The sequence below is a fragment of the Neocloeon triangulifer genome, unplaced genomic scaffold (genome assembly GCF_031216515.1).
Source record: "Neocloeon triangulifer isolate White Clay Creek 2 clone unplaced genomic scaffold, ASM3121651v1 ptg000011l, whole genome shotgun sequence".
Taxonomy (NCBI): Eukaryota; Metazoa; Arthropoda; class Insecta; order Ephemeroptera; family Baetidae; genus Neocloeon; species Neocloeon triangulifer.
Genome location: NW_026775553.1, coordinates 1,306,208 through 1,330,864, shown reverse-complemented (window position 1 = coordinate 1,330,864; position 24,657 = coordinate 1,306,208). Strand labels below are relative to the sequence as shown.

General features: G+C 39.4%; 1 protein-coding gene across 7 annotated transcripts in view; it reads left to right on the top strand.

Moving 5' to 3' along the window:
* The window catches only part of LOC132195841 (semaphorin-1A-like), a 90,648-nt gene that overhangs the window by 8,827 nt on the left and 57,164 nt on the right, over positions 1-24,657 (top strand). For all 7 annotated transcript variants that reach the window (XR_009441694.1, XM_059618088.1, XM_059618089.1 and 4 more), the window contains exon 2: positions 10,885-11,092. Coding sequence is in view for 6 of the 7 variants with exons in the window: in XM_059618088.1 (XP_059474071.1) it covers positions 10,936-11,092 (157 nt within the window). In the remaining variant the exon portion in view is untranslated. The remainder of the gene's footprint in view (positions 1-10,884; positions 11,093-24,657) is intronic.

Sequence of the window (24,657 nt, the reverse complement as noted above, 5' to 3'; positions counted from 1 at the left end):
TATATTCCGAAAAAGGAGATCAGGCCTGTTATTATTTCCAAGGAACGCGCGTCTTCCATCATCCTGAGGGAGCTGCGGGCGATCCTCTCCACTCTCGGACCTCGTCCATCTTGTTCCATCGCCCTCGGGAACCGTAAAGAGATGTGAAGAGGAATTTCCGGCCAATGTGTACAGACACGCGTCCATTACGCGTCCGTATCGCATTGCGCGCCTCTTGACCAAAAAAAAAAAATGTAGTCGAGTCGCATTCGGAGAGGGACCGAGCGAGTCCCGAAGGAGCGGCTCTTTTCCATGTTGGGCCGCAGACGAAAAAAAAGATGGGTTTTACTTTTGGTTTATGGCGGCGGTGCGGCCGCAAGTCATCTGGGAAAAGCATCCCTTTCTGCCGAGTGTACCAAACAAAAACATGCGACCTTTGTCGCGCTGGATTATCCCGAGCATATGCACAAGAATGCCGTGATTTTTGCTGCAAAAAAAAGGAAGATTTTTCCACCGACTTGACCTTTCACGCGTTATCTTTTGAAAGCAAAAAAAAAGAGAGGTTCGGCGTTCTAGAAAATGTGGCCAACAAACTGGAAGGAAAAAATTTGAATTTGAATGGCATAAAAGCTGGCGGAAAATTAGCATGGCCTGTTGAATTGCTCGGTCCACATATAAATTATTTAAACAACCCTTTTACTTGGGACTAAGTGGGAGGCTGAATATTTTGAACTCCTCACCTCTCTTTCTCTATTTCATCTTCTCTCACGCGTGTAAGGGCGTTAATAATCGAGGCGGCGCACCTTGTCGTGTTGAGCTCGCACTTTATCTCCAGACAGAGAACACTCTCTCGTTGCAAAACACACCGGCGATGCGTCCCACGCGCCGAATATACGCCGGCGAATTAGCGGTCTTTCAGATATCCCCGAGAGAGTGCCAAAGTTATTTCCATTTGAGCCGGGACAAACCTAAAATATAATTCAATCAATAAATATATACAACAATTTAAATATTTATTTAAAATATAGAGAAACTTTTTATAAGGATAAAAGTTTCCTGCCAATGCCATAAAAAACGCATGATTTTCAACTATATCGAAAATTCAAATTTACTTTTCCTTCCATCTTCTTTATTTAGAAAAAGTGGGATTTGCGCTTCCTCCATTTGACTTTTTTACACATAAAAGTGGTGTTTATGCAGCTCGCAGGCTCCCCACACGTTACAGTTTGGAACGGTGTTTTTATTAAAGCGCCGGGCGCGCGAGAGAGTCTATTTTTATTGCGGCATGACTATATTAAAAAAGTCAGTCGCTCCCCCTGCGCCGCATGTTTACACCGACGAAGCGCGGCCGATAAATCGTGGCACCGAATTTAATTTAATTCTTCAGGTAGCATCAATCACGATTTCCCTCTCGGCCGTTGATCAGTATTCGGGCGGCGGCGGCGCCCTAAGTGCTCGCTGCTGTACTCACACGTAGGGGTCCTTTGTGCAACCCCCGCTGCTGCCACTGCAGGCAAAGATGTAAAAATTCACTCACACTTGATGAGAAAATATATCTGGAAAAAATAGAGGGAAGGAATGAGATTTGAGGTAAAAGTAGATGAGGGACGGACTGATCTTTCCAGGAATTATTTTTTTTATTAATTCCTAATTGTGGAAGGAAATTTTGATGAAAATATTAAAAATAAACCCTCAACTAACAAATTATTACAGAAATAAATTCAAATGGTTGCAGTTTTGAACAAACTTTGGCCCTTAACTTTGGAAACTTTGTGTTTTGGGTTGGAGATTTGCAGTCCGGGCCTGGCTAAAGGGGGTGCTAAGCGCGCACGTTTTATTGCTGCGGAGAGAGAGTCCGTGTCCGGCAACTTTTGTAGAAGAACAGCAACTGTGTATGAAAGAGAGTAATGTGAATCCCCAGCAGCAAGAAGGCGCAACAGACAGGAGGGAAAAGTCAGGTCTCGGGAGGCCCCGCTAATAAATACAAGGCTCAATTTAAAGGGGATCTTAGCTGCCCAAAAGCATCACTCTCGCCTCTATGCTAATGACCGCGACGGGATAACCAACTTTCCCCAGCTCAAAGTACACTCGCCGGGGATAGAATAATTTGTATTAAAACCAACACTAAAAGGTGCAAAAGGCGAGATGAAATAAACGAGCCTTTGCGCGGAATATTGTTGTTGTTTTGTGCGGTACTCGAGCTTTGTTTGCTGAAGAAACAAAAGCGCGCCAGCTCAAATTGCCAGCGCGTCTCCGTCGGCTTGATAAAATGGAATTACTTTATTCCACATCATTGAAATGGAGCACCATTTAAGGCTGGTTCCCTCCAATATTACATTCTGAGTCTGCATCAAATGCAATGATTCACAAAATCTCGGAAATTAAATTTGGAACTCTTTCCAAATTTCAAATCGAGCAAATAATTAATATTTAAAGTCAAAATATATTCCCAGTCTGGAAATATTTTCAATTCTCGCTTAATGGTGTCGAGGAGCTGAATTTGGTGTCGGCAGTGAAACTTCCACTCCATCACCCCTTCTAGGAAAGTCTCTGGCGTCACATATACGAGCGGAGCAAATTTGATAGAAAAGGGTTGGCGCGCTGCAGCACAAAAAGGATCGAGTAGAGAAGTGTCCTTTATGTGCTCCTCTCTCTCTCGTGTCTCGGAATTGGATGCGTCTAATGGGCTCGATGCATTCAAAGCGAGACGTATCTGCAGAAAAACATATAAAATAAACAGACGCAGCACGGTTGGCTCCTTTAACGGCCAGTTTGTGCCTGCATAAAAAAGTTATGGAGCAGCATAAAGAGTTATCTCTTTTATCATTCATATCAGTTTGATGAATACTCGCTGCTTTTTGCTCTGGACCCTGCGTTGGCAGCGCAAAAAGCTGGAATATTTCATTCCTTTGATAACGTCAGCCCACTTTTTTACTCCCAAAAATGGGCCTTTTTAAAAAAAGTGAATCCCAAATGAAATTTTTATCTCGGTTGACCCCATAAAAGGATTCACATTTGATTTGCAAGCACGTGAGGAAACTCTTCAAGGAAGAGAGAAATTTATTTCGACCGCAGCGGCCGAATTTAAGCGGCAGATTTTAATCAGCAGACCACACTGTGCAGCACCAACTTTGAGGGTGTGGTCGGTGCGTCCGCCCTTTGCAGCAGCACAATATTGTGAAAAGCCAAATTAATGTAATTGTGTGCGGGGTGGTTTTTGCGCGCATTATTCTACCTTCTCCGCAAGCATCACCTGCCCTTTCGACGCACGCTTCGATTTACGTAACTTATCAAGAGCAGCTGCTTTTATATTCAATCTGATATAATAGGGGAAGCAAAGACCTCAACAGTCAATTGCGGCCGCGTGTCCCTCAATAAAATAAACAAAATCCATTTGATTCCCCTCTCGTGTGAATAAACTTTGGCTTTTCCTGCCTAAACCAAAATCGAGAGGAATATTTGGACAGATGTGTTCTCTAAATAAAAGGGTAATCGGAATTAAATTCTAAAGGTGAATTAAACCCTTGGAGAGGCAGAGTCAAATTCATTTTGAATGCGAGAGGCAAATTTTGGCGGTGTTATTAATTTAAGGCTTGTCCTCAAACACATTCATAAAAGTTTTGCCGGCCAGACAGACGGAATTCGTAATTGTGGCGCTCGTCAAGCTTGGTCTCTGCGGCGACGTGGTTATGAAAATATGAATAAACCAGACGCTTAAAATCCGCTCTACTTGGTTAGCGAAATCTGTGCCAGTTAAAAGTCAGCGCCGTAATTATCAAAAGCTGTCAAAATCGATCAAATTTAATGTTAAAAATTCAAAATCCTTTTTCATTACGCATGGGAAGTTGGATTGGATTATCTGTGAATTTCCATTTATTTTTTTTAACCTTTGCCGCTGGGAAAAATTTCCGGCGAGAGATAAAATAGGCGCTGTGGAAAAGCCGGTTAAATGGAGTGTTTTTCGTGTGTAATTTGCAAAAGGTGGCGCGCGCGCGGGCGATGATAATTTATTCGCGGCGGCGGCGGCGCCACCAGAAACCTTTTAATATGGAAAAGAGGCAGGTGTTTCATATTAAAGGGAGGAAATTAAAAGATGAAGTCTCATAAATTGCGCCCGAAATGCACAAGTGGCGCCTCCCCTGGCAAGGGTGTAATTATACACGTTGATGGGGAGCAATAATGGCGCTGTTTGAAAACATTATTTCGCAGCACCGACAGCCATATTGCTCCACATATTTCACTCGAGACTCGCACAATGCACCTTTCACTGCCGTTCAAACTTATTTTCCTGGCGGCAACAATGATTCCGACCTGCTTGCTCAAGCTTTCTGGATCAGATTTTATCCGCCGCAATTAAAATCAACGCTGTGCACCGCGCGGCGCCTTTCCAAACTTATGCCATCAGCGTGCTCAATTGTTTAAAGAGGAACTTCTGAGCCGAAACAAAGAGGACGACCACTTTAAAGTTCAACAATTGATTATCCGCTAATATTATGTACATTTTAAGAATTTTTTTGCAAAATTTCGCATGTTCAGCAGCAATTTTTTAGTAACAAAATGAATACTAGACTCTAAGAAACATAATTTTCTTTAAAATTGTTGATTTTTAAAATTCTTGAGTCAATAATCTTTATTATCTAGAAATAAAAAATGGCCATTTTGAAAATCACAGAGCGGATGTAAAATATTATGGACTAAATTTTTTCCTATGCCACCAAAAAAATCCAAAATCTTCAAAATGTGACTTTAAAAAAAATCTCTGAAAAGTGACATATTTTTCCATATGCCTTCGACTTTGATGTCAACAGCAAAGTTGTTCAGCGTCTAAAGTTAGGCCAGAAACAGCTTAGATCATTATTCTAACTGAAACTGTTCCAAAGTTATGCAAAATCAAAAGATCTCAAGTCATTCTTCACTCTCTAAAATTACGGGTAATGCCCCCTTTAGAGATAAAAAAAATGGCGCCAAACCCAAATTGGCACGTGTAAAATTAATACTAGGTAATTTTTTGACCAATCTCAAATGCTGTTATAAATTTAAAGAATTTTTATTCGCAAGATTCAGGCGTGCATTTAAAGCGGTCATTTTGTTACCAACATAATAGAGTTGGTACGAGGCTGTTTTAACAATTTTATAAATATTATTTTTTTTTAGCGTTTTATTAAATTTTCTTCTTATTTAAGTATTTGTTTTAAGCTTCCAACAATTAAGAGAAACATTTTTTGTGGCTTGTATGCTTTACGTTGTTTTAAAACGAAAACAAGGGAAATTAGCTGCAAAATTGCAGTCAGTGTGGCGTTATTTTTTACCCTCTGTGAAAACAACGCGCGCGTCATAAAATTTCACGATTTATTTATTTTTCTCCCTCGGCCCGAACGACTTTGTTTGAGACAGCAGCGGCTGACGTGAAAAATGGAGGCAATGTTTTTGTGCCGCAGTAATCTTTATCAGTCGCATATATTCGGGCAGCTCGAGTTTTGCACGCCATTAAAATACGTATATATATTTATACTGAGGGTGTGCTAAACTTTGGTGTTTGGCTAGCTTGGCGTGTCCCTTTTTATACACACGTGAACTGCTGATATGAAAGAGATTAGAGCGCCACACACGGTCGGTCCAAGCGTGGAAATTTTCAGGGATTAAAATCGGAAAGGAAAAAATCCAGAAACGGTGCTTCAAATGACTACAATATTAAGTTTGTTTGCTGCAGATTTTATTAAACTTGAAGTTTCTGCCGCAATTTCGGCCACGAAATTCAAGACCTGACAATACAGTTTTACTTCGGTGATTTAAATTTCATATATTCTAAAATTGCCTCGAGTACTTTTTGACATGCAAATTATTTCTGTCCACGGTCAATATTTGATATTTACCTTGAGCTGGCAACAGAAGCAGGTCGATTATGGCCGCTTAGCACGCAGATAAGATAGCAAATCTTGGTGCCTCTCGAAAGCAAATATTGCTAAACTTTTTAAGTTCAGCAAACAGAAATGTCGCCAAATTGATATTTATTTTCGATTATGCTGGAAATTTTTTACAAAAAAAAGTCCTGTTTATTTTTACCCAACCCTTTTCCTCTATAAAAAGTAAAGGGAGCAACAGCTCGGACGGAAGTAAATCCGGCCGGAATTATTTATAAATGTTTTTTTCTCAAAGCTCGGAAGGTATGCATGGCCGTCTCGGTGCACGTTGCGTGGAGGAAATATTAAAATAACACTGTAAATTTTGAGTTCCGAGCGTGTGGTGCTTAAGCAGCGTGGCAATATAAAACACTTAATTGCGCGCTCATAACTCGCAGGTTTATTGTACAAAAGGGGAGAATTGTACAAAAATCACGCGAAAAATCTCGCAAAGATATTCCCGTTGGATGACGTCACGTTTTGTCAGCGGATTATTTATTATTCTATGCTCATTTCTCTTTGCAATTGATGTAGAAAGTTGTTTTGCGCCTCGAGTGAAGGAGCCAGTTTATTACACCTCGACTGCAGCAGGGAGCTTTTTGATATCAGACCTAAATACGAAACCGGCTGATGCTTTGCCACGCCTCGAATTGATACAAAAATAGAGTCGAAGCATCTCTCATTTGAAAAAAAGTGAAACTCCTTTTTAGCATAAAAAATTGACAAACGCTCCTTCTTTGGTCTGGTTTTTTTATGAAGAGATAATTGGCGAAGGAAAGAAAGTTCCAAAATTAGACCATTTAAAATCAAATTAATTTAATAACCCACATCATTAGGGAATCAAATATGAACGAAATCAATTTTCTCCCAAATCGGGCTGGACATTTTTCTATTTCAAAAGCTCAGGATCACAAAGTCATTAATTGCAACTTAAGGATCATTTTGATGATCAATGAATTGGGAGTAAAGTTTTAGAGAAAAGTTAATTTGGAAATTGAAACGCGTTAGTTTTTTTTCAAGGGAATTCAAGCTACTTTTTTAGCACTGCAATATCATTGATTTCTGTAAATAAATAGTTAATTTTATGGTTCTTATGATGCCTAATTAATGGAAAAATGTCATATTTTGCCAAATTCCAATATGGCCGCCGGAGATATAAAAAAGGGTTTATTAAACATTCTGCCAAATTAATTGATTTTCGTGGTTCTTCAACTTTTTAAGTGTTTCTAGTTTCTTTAAAGTGTCTTTGAATGACTGAAAATCAATAATCCCAGAAGAAATATCTGTTTAAAATTGATATTCGAAGGAACATGAATCACTTTGTTAGAGAAACTCTGGCAATTATTCTTGCTATAACTTTATTCGAAAATGTCTTGGCTGCGGTGACAAATTGTGTGGTCCTCTCGCGAATGAAATTTGCATTAGGCCTTGGTTTGTCTGCACGACTCGGGACCACCTAGTTGACAGATCGCCCTCGAAATGTATTCAAAACTATTTCTTCTTTCGTCTGGGAAAACATTCGAGGATTGCGTCGTCGAGCCATTAAGGCAGCCGCACGCCGACACGATAATTATTTTAATACTCACGCAGCTCTAATAGCAACAAATTTTAATGCGCGCCTAATTTATTGCTCCATAAAGAGGAGCCGGCCTAAAAGCTCCGCGCTCCCCTAGGCCCCCTCGTACATTACGCATAGAAATGTTTTTTATTTTGAACATACCAGCAGCTATTTTTTTTTCCGAAACTAAATCTCCCACGGTGTAAGCAGAATTAATAGTCGGACGGACTAAAGTAATTGCCGAGAGGGATTTTGGCGTATTTTTCGTATATAATATTCACGCGTAGGTGTAATTATTGCCGGTGTGGGTAGGGGTGGCGCAACCCCCGCATTAGGACTCGAAAAGTGCACGGCTTAATTAAAGCAGCCGTCATTTCTCCCCTCGAGTAAAACATGCAAGGAGGAAATTAATGCACTCTCTTTATTACTTCAAAGGGAAGCCGTTTTAATTTAAAATTCCGCACACTAACCTCGAATTAATCTCAATCAAAATTTAGCAATTTCATTCCGCATGAAATTTGTAATCCATCATTTATTTTGTCAGGTGCGTGCAATTAAAATTATTAAGCGGCTTTCCTTTTAAATTTTTGCAGAATATTATTTAAATATTTATAATAATATGAAATTAAATTTACAGTTTTTTGTTAATTTTTTTTTAAGCGGATCGCATTTGATGGAATTGATTTGATTCCCTCGAGTTTTGATTAATTTAAAAGGCAATATCGTTGTTCATTGGCCGGATAATGTGGAGAAATTGCCGGCGGATGTGTCTGTCCTCTCCGGTGATCGGAACTGCAGAGCCATTAGTCGCCGCCGAGTTCAGTTTCGATCTTTCTTTTTTGTTTTTATTTCAGGCTTTTTCAATTTGTTCCGAGCAAATCCGCGCGACCTGAATCGGTTCGAAAGTAGATCCGACGAAGCTGATAAAGTACAAAAAACAAGTACACGCCATTGTGACCAATGTTTGAAATGTTTTATTAGGCGAGTAATTACAAGTGGCCCGTGGGTTGAAGCAAGAGAAATAGTCCCGCGTCATTTCTAATAATTAATTCTCTCGCGGCGCGACTTCAAATGAGCAATAAAAAATGATGATTTGCGTTACGAGAGAAATCTCGCGTGCCCCGTAATTGATTTGCAAATATAATAAAAGTGAAATCCTTTCTTTCTTTCTTTCATTTGACGCAGAGGAAATTCGAGAGTAATTACGATTCGTTGACCTTTTTCAAACCGACTCTCCTCTTTAGTAGGCCAGCTTGCTAAAAAATAAAAAAAACTCACGCGGCCGCTTTTATCATCTAATGTGCGAAAAGCTCCGATTTTGATTACGTGGAATAAATTACACGCACCTTTATTCCCATGACATTTGATATTCGACTAATAAATTCAGTTTTTTTTCTTGTAAAATTTAACGACGGCCGCATTTCCAAATCGAAACGGAATCAATTTCAGCATTTAAATGATTTAGATTTTGCATTATTTATGTCGTCAGACAACAATTACCTGCGTGCAAAGGCGTCTATAAAATCATCGCAGCTTTCACCTGTTCTGCGGCCCCGTTTCATTTGATGGCCTCGCCCGATTGTCTCTGAAATTGAGTGCGACTGATTAAAAATGACGATAATCGACGCGCCAGGTGACAGAATTCGGGCCTTAAAGCTGAAATGAATGAGTCAATCTTTGGCGTGGGCGTTTAAACATAAAATAAAAACAAGCCAGGCGTGCAGAAAAGATTCTGGGTCACTTCCTCTTTGGCGGCGAGAGTGATTAACAACCTCTTTAAGAACGAGTTTGCTTTGGTTGTAAATTATTTTTTATTGTTATTTGCTTTTATCAGATGCATGCAAATCAATAAATAAATTCGGCGCGCTCCGCACCTGCAGGATCTCAAACAACTCGCTGATTGATATCTAACAATAAGGTCGGGAATAAATTTAAATTTGCACCGCTTCCATCATGATTTGAAGTAAATTCCGTTTTCGCCAGAAGCGTTTTGTCGACTTAAAATTTTTATCCATTTAATAAGTGTGACTTTATTTTAATTTACACATTTATATTAAAAGCAACATATAAAATAATTAGTATATTAAAAACGTTTTAAAGTATTTTGTCCAAATTTAATGTATTTTTTATGAATTAAATTTATACATTGATTAAATTAGAATGAAATCAAATTCAGTTTGAAACTCTTCATATTTTCCAAGTAAATTTAATACTCACTTTGTAATACATTCAAAATATGAGCATTTCCTGGTTTAACAAAACTCAATCATTGAAGTTTGAAGTCGTCATATCATTGGATAGGTCAATTTTTCTGATTATTAAAAATTTAATTGATAAATTATATAATTATTGATTGATTCTTTTATATCAAAAATTTAATTAAGTTGATAATTTTTAATGCTTAATAATCTATTTGGGCAGTATTTGCCGCAGACACTGAGCAACTATATAAAAAGTGGCCTTTATTTTTCAATTTGGAATTTTTTATGTTCAATATTGTTTTTTGTGCACAAAGGGAATGAAAATTGACATCACAGGGCGTTTTTAAAAAAATAATGAAATATCGATTGTGTGCGAAATAAATATTTCGCTACGAGTTGACAAGAGCAACTGACTTTTATCCTCTTGGCCCTTTTCCGCGTTTGTGCGGTTTTATGGGCGACGTGACCACCTTGCGGCTTGTTGATATTCCCGAAGCGTTGCCCGCACTCAAAGACGGACGGACAGACGCACTGCTCGCATTACACGCGCAGCCATCATATTATTTTAGCAGCCGGGGCAGGCCGAAATTTATGCAATCCTGGTTATTTGCATGCACAACCGCCGACCTTTTGCTTGCAGTCCAGACAAGCCGCGTGTGTGGAAAGCTTAATTGAATCTTGCGGCTGCAACGTCAAAGCATTTCACGCTCAAATGACGAGACGCTTATTTCAAATAAGCTCAAATAATCCTCTTTATTTAGGTTAATTCAATTAAATTGCTTTCAAACGCAATTAATTAAATTCAGAGTAATTAAATTAAGGAAAATTACCAACTTTTCATTGTTTACAATCCCATCAATTGAAGTGATTTGTTCTCTTTGGATGAAATGTACTTTTTATTCCGTTGCCATAATCCGAAAATACGAAAACAAAGCGTTTGTTGTTATGATCTGCAATAAACGTTGAAAATCGAGGCTAATAACGTTTTGATTTATTTTCAATTCGTCTCGTATTAATGGGCTGACAATGCAGCTCTTGGTATTATTGCCCATCACCATAATAAGCGTATAAAACGGCCTAAATGACTTTTGCCGCTTTATTGACTCAGGGGAAAGTTATTTTCTTTCACTTGAGCCATGAATAAGAAATTTATATGACACACAGCGAGCGGTTTTTAATATATAAATAATTTATTCGGAGGTTGAGAAAGGAATGCTAATTTTAATTTAATTGAAATTCGTTGCAGGTGCAGGATGGTGTGATCGGCGTTGTTGGCAGCTTTGCAAGTCGCGGCGCAATGAACCCCGCGCGATGCCCATCCAGTTATCAGCACAGAAGACTGCTCGAGCCCTGGTCCCACCTGGCCACGGCCCTGGTGCTGCTGCTGCTGCTGGTCGCGGCCAAGGGCGGCGCCTGGGTCGAGGACGCCCGGACCAAAGTCTACGTACAACTCGGTGAGTACAAATTTATAATAAAACAAAAGTAGAAAGATAAAATTCGAGAATAGCAAAAAACGTTATTGAATTTTTAAAAAGAATCAATAAAACAATTTAGTAATTTCTATAAGGAAACTTTTATCAAATTTATTGGTTTGCATAATTATGGACTTTGGCAGAAATTCCTGCAAAAATTTATGAAGTTAATAGACGCTAATTTGGCTACAAAATGCGTGACTCGCGCGTGTGGCAATCTCAAGGCTAAAGTTGAATTGCCTCTGAAAAGTTTTAGAGGTGCAAACAATTAAGTAATTTTTGTTACAAATTTGTCTGTAGCAAATAAATCTAAAACACTAAATCGTGCGGAAAATCTTCTTAGGTTTTTTTTTCAACAAAGCGTGGAGCGAGATTAAGGCAATTAAACGTGGGATTAGGATTGACAGCTTCTGTTTGGCCCGCCATTGCGAGTCCCGTTACTGCCGAGGCGAATTAAAGCGCATCATTCACAATCAACGCAGCCAAAAATGACACTTTTATATTTACATTCGGCAGGCCCACGCCTTCCTAACTGTTGTAAAAGCCAACGCGCGCACAATTAGAAAACCAAATTCGTCTGCGCAGTTAAAAGCGTTCTATAAATTACACCGGGGCAGGAAAAGGAAAAGGAAATCAAATACGTACGAGCTTTTATAAAAGCAAACATTCGTCTGTCACATTACGGAAATAAAAACCTGTGTAATTTTTTCAAATCATTTTGCATAAGTGAGGTGAACGGCCCAGACTGTGAGTCGGATTATGTTGTGACTGCGCTTTTTATTGTTCTGCGTAATGTCACTTCTTTTTTTCTTGTCCCGCTAATTCTGGCTTGAAAAAATTCGCACTCTCATGCCTCATTTTAATAATTCTGAAAGAAGTCGGAGCTACAAAAAAAGGAGACGCGCGTGGAGGGCGCTGACCTCGCGGGCCGTTCCCAGGCAGCAAAACAAACACACAGAGACGGCTCATTTGCAAATTCAAGAAGTTGCCGCCGCGTAATTTGATTCGGCCGGCTTCATTTGCCTCCAATTAAAAGTTGTTCCCTCGCAAAACTTGCTAATTCGCAAACTTTTCTTGTTAATGTGTCAACATTTTGGTAGCTTTTGCAACCAAAAAAAGGGAAAATAATTCGTAAAATAATTTTCAATTAATTTTTCATAAAAAATATCTTTAATTGATTATCATTCGAACCATTTTGGACTGAATTTTATGAGATAAATTTTGTAAAATTTGCTCGAGGAAATAATCGTACATAGGCACTCCCTATTGTGAAGTGCTTGATCAAAAGTCCTGCACTTTATTCATTGCCCGCGCCAAGGACAACGAGGTGTTTGCTCTGCTGGGCGAGCGAGCGAGCGATCGAGCGACATCCAGTCTCGAGCTCGCCTTTCTTTCTTCTTTTCGAACACCAGATTGACTCTGTACAAGAGGCAGGTGAATCATCCTGCTGCTGGGAAAAATAAAAAGCACCTGCACAACTCCAACTTCTTCTTCTTCTGCAGCGCTACCCACCATGCCATTAAATTTATATGTATTTCGTTCAGAGACAGGTCGGCCCTTTTTTGTCCGCGCCTATCACATGATCTGCGCCGAGCAAAATATTAAAAAGAAAAATAAAAAATTATCCAGTGCAGCCGAGAGGAGAAGGAGAAGTGGCCCCTCTTAATTTTTATACAACCGGCCAGGAAATTTAATATTTATGGTCAATTTAAGTTTGGTCCTCCCACGTGAATCACTTACAAAAGGTAACCGCTGCTGAGCAAAATAAATTCGCTTGAGGAGTTTAATTAATTTTTTCAAGGAAAAACTCTCACAGAACGCACAAGCCTGGATATTTTAGGAAAATTTCTCAATGTAGATAAATTCTAATAAAACTTTAATGGATTTGAAATAATTTCAGACTAATTGCAAACTATTAAAAGATTAAGTTCTTGCAAGAAAATGACCGTTTTTTTTATCGGCTGAGAGAAATCTGTGTGCTTATTTTGACGCGAAAAAGTGGAAGAACATACTTTTCTTTGGTTGCAACACTCGCTCGGCGTGTTCGGACTCGGCGCTGCAATTATTCACGCTTCACAGGCACCACGTAATTGCATAGTTTGCTGCGCGTGTTGTAAGGTTGCATAATCTGTAAGGGCCGAATGCAACCTGACGATTCTGCGCAGCCTCGAAATACATAACAAGGCAGGAGCATTGTGTGGTTGCGCGCAAAATCTCCTTGTAATTTGTGCCGGGTCACTTGTTCCGCCTCCGCCGCCGCAGCCGTCCCTCTACGGCTTCTTTTAACCAAATGTTTCTCTTCGGAGTCTCCCTTCTTGAACCGACCGGCGAGTTGCAAAAATTAGGCCACGGCAAGCAAAACACCCAAGAGTGGCTTAAAATTCTCAAAACTTTGAAAGTTTCAGTATTTCCTTTTAAATTTCACTCAATCTTAAAAAGTATTTAGTTAAATTAAGAGAAAATTTGAAATAAAAATATTTCTGAAATTTTGAATGGAAAAAGACAAATATTAATTCTTAACATAAGATCAAACTTGTTAATAAGCAAAAACTAAAAGATTTTTGCATTCCTTTTAAACTGTTTTTTTCTCGTGGAAAATCTGATTTTGACGTATTTTGAGCCCGGCATTTTTACATATATTTTATTATCCTTTTGACCTAGTTTTGCGCGCACCCCTCGAGCAGCCCCCGACGCTGCTGCATGCAATGTGTACACAATACACGTGTTGTGCGCGAAATGCAGCCGCGGCGAATGATACATTGCGTTGAAAGCATTTTGACGTTCGGTATGGAAACACCAAGAGCGAAGAGGGTTGGCAATTTATGGCCGCGATAATAATAACGCCGCCGTGCCACGCATCCATACACACAAACAACGGCGCAGACCAGGCTAATTAATAAATCAGCCTGCATTTCATTTGTGCATTTTGAACAGGATAAATCAACACACCTCTCGTATAAATTTTACTTTGGCGCAAAAAATAAACAGAGAGCTTTTTTTCCGGCGCAAAATTGGCTTTTCTTGAGTGACGAGTTGACGCGGCACAATAATATGCTTCTTTCGTCTCATTTCTTTCTGCCTTCGTGCAGCACAAAAGGCTTTTTGTGCGGCGCAGGGATCGAGCGCGCGGCGGGCTTGTATATCTGCATACACAACGGCCCATATTATATTATATGAAAAGGCAACGGAAACGACCGACTCGGCACACAACGCCGCTTGTGTATAAAGTACTATTGCGTGCGAAATCTTGCAGGAGTTATGTATAGACGGGGGTGCTGCAAGTTGGATAGGAGGAGGAATATTTCATTCCAAATAATGTACAGAGAGCGAGAGTGGAAGTTTATTTGTGCGACTGGTGCGCAGGTAGAAAAGGTATGAAACAGATTACGAGCTCGCGAGTAATGATAAAATATTGCACTTGGCAAAAAAGTTGCTCCAGAGAGAGGGAGGAAGATAAATTTCCATAACACAAGAGTATATAAAACGGTTTTGCTTCCACCTGGCTAGAGGCGCGCTCGAGTTCTACGAAGGAAATCAATAGGAACAAGCATGAATCTTGCCGAGGCCGAAATAACCGGGTCAGAAAAATAACAAGAAGAATTATTTTTCCAGACACACACGTGCTTATTTTCCCGGGAAAGAAAATTCGTTTCAATTTGTCACAGGCCCGCAGCAGCAGCGGGATTAATTTATAAATTTAGCCGGGGCTGGAATAATTTATGCAGATGTGAATTTATGCCAGACGCCGAGAAATTGAATTATTCTTGTAACGAGGCCTAAATATTCCGCAAATCTGCACCCTCGGGACCGGGAATTAGCCTGCATTAGGGTGTGGAAATAAAAATAACATTTATTTGCAGCTTAACGTGCTGAGCAATCCATCAAAGCGTGCACTTTTATCTATCCTAGAATGGGGAGGAGATCGTCGGATCCCCCGGTAATGACATTATTCAAATACGACTGAGCAAAAAAGACGAGTGATTCGGGGGTGACAGAGACACGCATGTTTTCATCGAGCTCATCACAATTCCCTCAACCTCGGCGTGTTCAGAACAGTTGTGGAAATATGACCTTTTTCGGAATTGCAATGTGAAATATGGAACAAGAAAATTGCCTCTGTTTTTCACTCGAAATGAAAATTCTATTTTGGCAGCCTTTTCCAATTTCCTTTCTTCCGACGTCATATACGTATTTTATTTTTAGTACGCTTGACATTTACCAGGAAAGAGTTTTCGTCGAAAAGGGCGCGACGATTGCGTCACGACATGTGCTGGGGGAACACCCGAGATCAATTTAACCGAATTTGTTTCTATTTGCATTAGGTGGAGCAACTTTCGCCAGGGGATGAGAGAAACGCTCGCTCCCTGCTCTCAAAAGAAGAGAGCGAGTGGCATTATCATTACCATCGGGGTTCGTTGGCAAAAAAAGAGCAATTCTTTCCAATCGGATTTCTCATCCCTTTCGTGCAAACCTGCCCTGCATTGGAAATCCTCCCCCGTATGCGAAAGGAACGAAAAGTATAATCAATCAATCGAGCTGCGAATTCGGGCCGAGGGAAAACGTATGTAAATCAACTGCTTTCCACACGTCAAATATTAGGTTTAAGACGCTGGGCAGGAAATTGCGCGCAACTGCTCCGAGCCCCAAGGCACACTATTTCTAACGACCCCTTTTTTAGAATAAAGAAAGAATTAGTTTTGCTTGATTTATTACGCACAACCGGATAAAATTGATTTTGCGCCCAGGAAATTTGATATGCAGAGTAATTTATACACAAAAAGGTATCAAAGAATTGTTATTTAAAGATGATGGGACCAACAATTATGAGGATAATTTTGTTTTGAACAAGCCAAAGATATCATTGATTTTTAAATAGTGTTGAAATTGGTCTGTTCGGGTGAGTTTAAAATTTAAAAAAAAAATGAGTATTTTTGCATCATATTTGAAACAAATTGAAAAAGGTTTCTGGTATTTAATTGAAAATTGAAGAATTTGCTTAATTAAACTTTGAATTAGAAGAAAATTGAATTATTTCTCTTCGTTGCTCGAATTTCACTATTTTGGGCTGTAACGATCAGTCTGTTTTGTTCCGTCTCGTTTGAAATTTAACATGCCTATTTAAAGGCGATATGGGCGTGGCCTTCCTAGAGAAGCTCATCAAGTATGCGCTTCTAACAGAGAGCTCGGCCGTCTCTACGAGCCGAGCATTTTTATCAGCACGTTTTTATTTTCCCAACCGACGGATGGACCAAGTCTCATCTCCCCTGTTTGCCTCATTATTTACCTGCTCGGGCTGCGCCTCCCCATTTTATACCTGCAGCACAAAAGGTGGCTGATGCATGAGAGCGACGAAGGAAGGAAAACTGAAAACTACAGACCGGCGGCGGCGGCACCTGGCGCGTCGCCGCACCGACCTTGCTCTATACTTTTTTTTATTATACAAAAAAGATTTTGATAAAGTGGTTGTTAGGGCAGAGACGCTCCGAATAAAACGAGATACGTGTAAAAGTAGTGCCAGAATTGCTGGAGGTGAATTCGAGCCTGCTTAATATTCAAAGAGCGCTTTCCGAGCTAGGAATCGCTTCGGCGCGTGAATTCGCCCTGGGAATAATTGCTCGGCGGCTAAGACAATGGCAAATTACATGAGTTATTGGCCAGAGGTGTGGAAACGGGTGGGTCTGTTTTCGTCCGCAAAGAACATTTATAGGAGGAGGAAATTCGCACTGATGGTGATTTACCTGCTGTTTTTCGCAGAAGGAAAAATATAAAAAAAAAAAACGCGAGAGCAGAGTGAGATTTACGCCCCACCTGGTCCTATTGTTATTGGATCAAAACACGTGTACAATTTTATTTATTTATTGCGAAGAAAACATTTCCTGCGCCATCATTAATTGTACAGAATTGACCAATTTGTAATTTGATAAATTTCTTCTAATTCAACAAGTTCTCTTCACAGTTATATGCAATTTATCCTGACCTGAAAAGCTGATCGATTACTCAGGCAGTTTTGAAAATTATTAAAATTAAACACCTGTTGCAGCCGTAAACTGATGATTAAAATCACATTTTGAAAATTGCACTGGGACTTTATTCAAGAAAATTATACCGTTTACTGCAGAAATATGGAAATGCTCTAAAACTCTTATAAAAAGGCGCCGCCGCTTTTTGCAAGCCAACATCTGGTTTGACCGACCGTTATAATCTCAGAGCTCAGTTATTGCCCCTACCATTTATATATATTCGCCGGTCACTATCCTATTGATGTTTGCCGAGCACTGCGGAAAGTAAATACACAAAACAAATTCGATTTTACAAGCGCCTCGGGGCAGGTGACTCTTTCCTTTCCTTTTGACTCTTTGACGTGTCGGTGGAGAGACGCGATGACGGCCGAGTGTCAAATAACGCAGCTTTCGCGCGGGGTCAACAGCTGTTTTTTAGTCGCGGAGAGAAATTTATGATCCGCGCCAATATGTTTAATGATGATGTATCGCACAGCTGGTGTCGACTTTGAGCGAGGAAATTAAACCACCCTTGAGGATAAACGTCTCAATTCTCAATATTTAAGCTGCTCGTCGCACTTCCTTCCTCGCATCAAAGAGAGTTCAAATTTCATAAATAAACACCCATTTCACAGCTGGCTCTAAAAAAATAAATGTTTGGCTTCTTTTTAATTAAAATTTGTGTAAATTTGATCAAAAATTTATTTAGTTTGTAGTTGTTTTGATACTTGAGCTTGTCAAGTAATTGCTTCAACTTTCGTAATATAATCCACAGCTCAAGAGATGACAATACAACAGCTGCAATGTGCAATTTTGAATTAATATCAGACTAACCTACTTCTCTCGTTTCCGAGATTAACTTTCATTAAAAGGCTTAGATTGTACAAAACTTCACTTTTCCTCCTTGGAGCAGCTCTCAATGTACTGCCGAGTTTGTAATTAGAGCAGCGAAAAGACGAGTATCGCTTGACAAAGCCGCCCTTTGTCGATGCCTTTCATTAATTAAGACACCTCTCAGTCATTATGAGATTTCGATTACGTGACATTAAAGATGAGCACACCGAGCATTGTGCATTGTTCGAAATTCGTCCACGCTCCAAATTTCGATTCCCCACGGACCGATTGCGCAATCGCCAAAAAGTGAAAATTACATCCCGCGTGAGAATGAATGTTTTACAACACTCGACTCTCTGCTCGCTCATTCATCGCCGGCGTCATTAGTCCGAGCTCGACTCCTCTTTTTTGCAAATCTGATGCCCGGCGCAGAGTTCACGGTTTTTCACATGTCACTCTGATAACGCGTGCGGACCAGTGATGAATCGCGTTCATTTTTAACAGCGGCGAATGTGTCGCTCGATGGCCATCCAATTAGGCAGCTGCGAAATATTTCAAATTTGGCCGAATGAAAAATTCATGCCAAAGGGTTGGGCGCACAGACAGATAAAATCTGCTGCCGCATTTTGGCTGAAAACTTCTGGGAATTTTGTGAAATGTTTTGCATAGAAATGGTCTCTGCGGGCGAAAATCTGATAAGCGTGACTAAAATGCGAGGAGAAAACATTTCGACTGGAAATAATGTACTTTTCAAGAGGAAAATAGTGGCCGCGGCCATAAATTGTGACATTTTCAACAAAGGCCGCCACGAAAATAGAAAAAAAAATAAGAGGAGTGGAGCCAGTCTCGGCCTTACTCACACAATTCTGACAACCTTTTTCAGGTAAAAAGGTGGCTCCATTACTTCTTCTTCTACATGAGACATGAGCGAAAAACGCAGGCAGGTAGAGCGAGCGAGCGAGAGCGGAAGTCTGAATAAAAAGAAAGACAAGCGCGTATTTCCGGCGCTGCTCGCCAAACCGTGACGAAACCTGCTTTTCGAAAATCATCCTTTAAAGCGCGTTCACAAAAATAATGAGCAGCATCCAGGATAGGAGTACTTATTTTTCGAAAAATACTGCCGTCATTTTCCCCGGGGGCTTGAATTTGTACGAGGAAAAAGGGTTCGTTTGCGTCTGGTGAGTTGAAAATATCCCCAAACAAAGCTCTAAATAATTGTCAACATTTTTTATCGCTTCAGCATTTGACACAACAAGTTTCCTTTTTCCTGCTTCAACTACAAATTTTATTTCTGACTCACCAAACATAGTGAATCAACATTTATGTAATGAAATATATGAAAAATATAATCATTTTTTTTTTTATTATTTAGAATTCTAAAAGGCAATTGTATTATTTTTTAAGTTATTATCAACAATGTGAAAAAATAAAATTTTGTATGATAAAAAAATTAAGTAATAATTTTTTTTATAAAATTCATAGCAAAAATATAAATTAATATCATTAAAATTTTGGATTTTTAAAATGAATTAATTAAATTTAATCATTTAATCGTAAAAAAAAACATTTCCCTCTCTTGTTGAGAAATTTTTGGGCAACGGACGTAGTTGGATGTTTGTGCGGAATGAACATTTTGGAACTTTGCGTCGTTTCCTTTGGTGAAAAAGGCTCTGCTCTTGTTGTTGGTTCGCTCGATAAAATTAATACCTCCTGCGAGAGCGTGGAAAGGGTGCAGACAGGGCTCAGCAGGCTGTTGCGGTTACAATTTTGAGGAGCGCCAGGAAGCAGTCGGATGTGGTGGTTTTCAATCGCCCATCCCCACAGCGTAACGGTCTCTCTTCGTACCAATTGTCAGAAGAAGAACCATTTCAGAAACGGCCGGTTTATGTAAAATGCCGCCGCCGCCGCGTAGGTCGAAATAATGTGACCTCGCTGACCTGAAGACGCGGCTCACGCGATTTTGCTGCTGCAACGACCAAAATTATACACAACAGAGGTGGTCTTTCGCATAAATTGCAACTTTTACTTTTTCAACTTTAAACGCGCAAAGTTTTCAACGAATAAAAAAAAGAGAAATTTAATACCAAAGTTTTTGGACGTAGCAAATTTATCAATTAATTTTGTTTATAAGGAAAAAACAGTTTGATTAATTTATTATCGTAATTCTGCTCTACATCAGTTTATTGGGAGAAGTAAATTTTATTAATTTAGCATTGTTTCTTATGGAAATTTTCTAACATATTTTTTTTTCTAATTGGCCCGACCAAAATTGATAAATATTTCATCAAATCACGTTCAAATCACCCTAATTAAGATGGAAAATAAAATCAATAGGTCAGTCGGCATGAAAAATTTGCATTGATCTTACGGGGAAAAATCAGAAGTTTAATTTACAGTGTAGATAACCTTATCAAATTATTTATATTTTGAATACACTGTAAATAATTAGATTAATTTTATCAATTAATTGTGAGTAATTTTAATTTCAGTGTAAATATAAAAAGTTCAATCGCTGCCGTCTGGAAACTGATATTGATTGGCAATCGACACTTGAGCTGTTGCTTCTCGGCGCTTTTATGTCACCTTTGATGAGTTCATCCTCACTAATCCGAAAGCCACCCTCGCTCTGCTTTTTTTTTCTGCAGCCCCAAAGGATCGCATAACTCGGAGGGACCACCGCTGCTGATCTCATTACCCTCGCCGGTCCGCCTTTTTTCCCGCCGGAATGGAAATATCATAAACAAGAGACGAATTTCTGCTCTCAAAGAGTAGAATTCCCCACAGAGAAAAAACGCACTTCGTAGGCGAGAGAGAAAAAGATGGATCCATTACGGGCCGAGGCAGGTGAAATTCCCCTAAAAATTTTACGGCTCTCGTAAAATTCTCCATATCTCTCTCAGGACGAATTTTCCTTGAGAGATGAACGCGCCAATTTTTCATGCTTCATTCAAAATGCAAGCGTTTGTGCGACAAGTTTAAAGTGAAATCATTTTGCGGTGTTTCCGCCAAGAATCATGGAAGTGGGTTGGACGTTGACGCGAGCCTGTTGGGATAATTCATGCATCTGCGCCATGCGCAATTTCCTTTGTGGATAATTTTCCAATTTAAATGCAATAAAGGCAGCAGCGCAGGATATTATAAAAGAGCTTGAAAATAAATTCACATGAATTTGCTCTAATAGTTCAAAATAGAGCGATTATCATAAATAAATAAATTTATGTATAAATTCAAAGAATTGAATGGGTGGGTCCCAATAACAGAGTAAGCGATTCTCAAGAAGAGATTCTCAAAAAAAAAAATTTGTGCAAGAATTCTCAAGGAACGATTCTTTAATTGAATTTTAAAGGCAGAAACGTTCCTGGAGAATCGTTTTGAGAATCGTTTCTCTGATATTCGGCCCAACCAATATAATTTTCCAATTCTTTTGTCCACCCACTTTGATAACATGATGAATGGCGTTGGTTTCAAGTTGACCGTTTTTATCTTGATGGACGGCCTCGCTATTTTCTCATTTCGTTTAATGACGAAACGCTGACCGTGGTGTGGATTCCGATTCCTATCTCTAGGCTAATGGCCATTTAATATCGCGCGCCCTATTTATGATAATTCAGATGCAACGCTCTCTTTATTTCTCTCTCCACAGTAATAATTGCGCTACTTGCAAATGCAAAGTGTAATTTTCCTAATTAACCCGCGAGCCACTTTATTTGCCTTTTTGTCTCGGCTGCAACGAAATTACGCCGCAGACTCTTGATTATGCTCGGACTCATTTAGCAACGTCATCATTGCGTGCTGCCGTGGGGGTTGCCTTTTGTTTTTTCCACCAAAATGACACACACTCTGCACGGCCACGAGGCCATTACTCACACCCGTATCTACCAAAACTAATCTAATTTAAAATATTACATGTAATTTGGTTCTTTTCAAAAATTTTCCGCCTTTTAAATCAAAAGAGAAAAGGGATTATCTTAATTTGGCTGAAGATTAATCCGAAAACCGGTTAGATTTTAAGGGAAAAATAAATATTTATCCAAACACGGGGAGACTTTTGTATTTTTCTCCGTACTGATGAATACATTAGTACGAAATTTCTTTGTGCGGACATTTATTATTGTGAAATGAGCGCAGCTGTTGGGCGATAACTAGTTTAATGTTTCATGCACCATTTTTTATCTGGAAAAAAAATAACGCATTGTGCCGTGCGAGCAGCAGACGGAGAGCTAAGAGGGGTGAATATGTAAATTGAGTGGAAATGGATCGTGCATGGGGGAGGTCGAGCGCACTATTTAGTTCGGTCGGGGGCAGATCAGCCTCGTGTGCGGAAACCTTTAAAAGCTTTTGCAGTTTTAATGTCGCGCCACATGTGCTGCAACTTCCAAAAAAAATAAAAAAAGATTTTTTCCGAGCAAAAATTTCCTGCCTTTCATTTAATTTTGAATAATTTCTCAGATTGAAAACCAGAGATAATTCAAATGAACGAACTCCTTTTGAGTCAAAGGGCTGTCTTGTCTGATCAGTTCCGAGACGCGGGAAAACAGGAAATTAAAAAGGTCCATGCACGTGGTTGATGTATTGAAAGAGGGCTTTGTGTTTGTGGTGCTTGTGGGGCTCTTTCTATAGCAGCGAAACCGCAATCCGAACCGCACAACCAGAGCAGAATGGAGAAGGAATTTAAAAGGCTCTGCTCGCGGGGCTGATTGAATATTTAATTCCCTTGCTCTGGGCAGATTAAAGCATGCGATATTGAACTGAATAATTAAATCATTTATAAATTATGACGTTCAAAAGAAGTGATTTTCAGTTACAACCGCTTTTGTCGTTTTGTTATTATTTATTTTTATTACGGTTCAATTGTTTTAATAATAAATAAAACAATTCCAAGCTTATCTTAGCCGATACTCTCTGCTGAGCACTGGCGAGCTCGACTTGTTGAGTGATTAATGAGTGAAATCGATATCACCAATAATAAATAAGCTGACCTATTCTCTGCTGCAGGAATAGTTTCTTGTGCGGTCGCCAATAATTTAATTGATTTCAAGCTGGATATAGCAAACCCTGTCTTTTATTCAAGCGCACTTTTCTATGTCCTTTAATTAACACTGCATGCTAATCCAAAGCCGCCGTTATTCATTCAAAATGTGCAGATTATATATAAAAAGTACACTTGCTTTTAATCGACATAAAAGCTCGTTAATTAAAAGCTCTATGAACGTGATATGGAATAAATTAAACAGTAGCACTGATGAATATAGAATTATTTTGAAAGCAAAATATTCAGTGCGAAGAAAAAAGTAATTTTCTACTTATTTCATTTCACTTTATGATAATTTAATTAGAAAAAAAACAGGAAATTATTTACACACATTTTTGTAATAGTTTCTGAAAAATTCATAATTCTCTTGTTTATCAGTTGAAAAGTTTCCTAATGAGAGCGATTTCACGCGGTTCCGTTCGCACACAATCTCGGCATATAACGGGCCCGGATTTGGAAACGCACAAAAACGCGGCTGAACCGTTACATGTGACAGAAGTGACAAAGCATGGCATGAGCGGCGCGTGCAGACCGACTCGACACCTCCGCACAGTCACGATCTGCACCTCTTTTTCGCGCTTTGACGCTTCTCTCTGATAATTTGGCCTGCAATTGACGCGATAAAGGAGCTTTGTGTGGGCGGAGAGAATTGCTGAACCGTTTGATATCGAATGTAAAAAGTAAACATGCCGTCTCAGCACGAATTTGTGCTCGACCGCAAAAAAGAACGCGGAAATGTGGCTTTTTATTTTTAATTGCGGCTGAATTTGGTGAATAATATGCCGACCTGAATTAATATAATAAATCCGGAGAGAATCCTCACGTGATTATATAGAAAAGCCGTTACTTCCTCTCTCTCCATTATTATTTTCGCTGATCAAAATAACTCACAAAGCTGAATTATTTCTGTAGAAAATTGTTTTCCTACACGGCTCAAGGGCCTTCTGTGCGTGCGTTCGCTCCATTACAATTTGAAAACTTTTTACACAAATCAACAAAATCCCAAGAAATCAATCCTGTTTTCGGCTCCAAGCATTTCTGTTTTTTTTTCAGGTTAAAAAATGTTGATCGTGTTAAAAGCCTGCAAAAATTCCCCAGTCGTATTTTAACTTTTTTCGGCGAGCGCGTAATTTGAGAATGTCAAGCGCGCTCTCTCATAAATGAAATGAAATTTCTCCGCGCCGTGTGCAATTGTTCAAAAAGCCGCTCGACGTGTCCGCGGCACTAAAATAACGCTCTCAGTTTTGCCACTGTCAAGTATCATTTTTATTTCCGCGCACAGCCCAACGTAAAAAATTTTGCACGGCGCATAAATTATAAACACAAACTCAGCGCGTCAGAATTTTTTAGCGTGAATCACAGCTGAATTAAAAAAACTGCGCCACATTAAATTTCCATCTTTTGCGGAGAATACGACTTTTTAAGTGCCTCTTTAATACTGTTAGCGGCCGTTTGATGGCGCTGTAAATGTGTTCAAGCTTGTAATGTGTGCTACATTAAGCAATATTTGAACTCGCATCTTCTGATTCAGCAACTTATGGTGTATTACGAGTTGCAGAAGAGCTCATTGGAACTGCGAAATTAGTTTTGCTTCTGTTCGGAGAAGAAAACTAACCGACCAACTCTGCCGGCGGCGGCGCGTGTAAAAGTTAATTTTCCTAGATAGAGAAAAGGCAAAGATT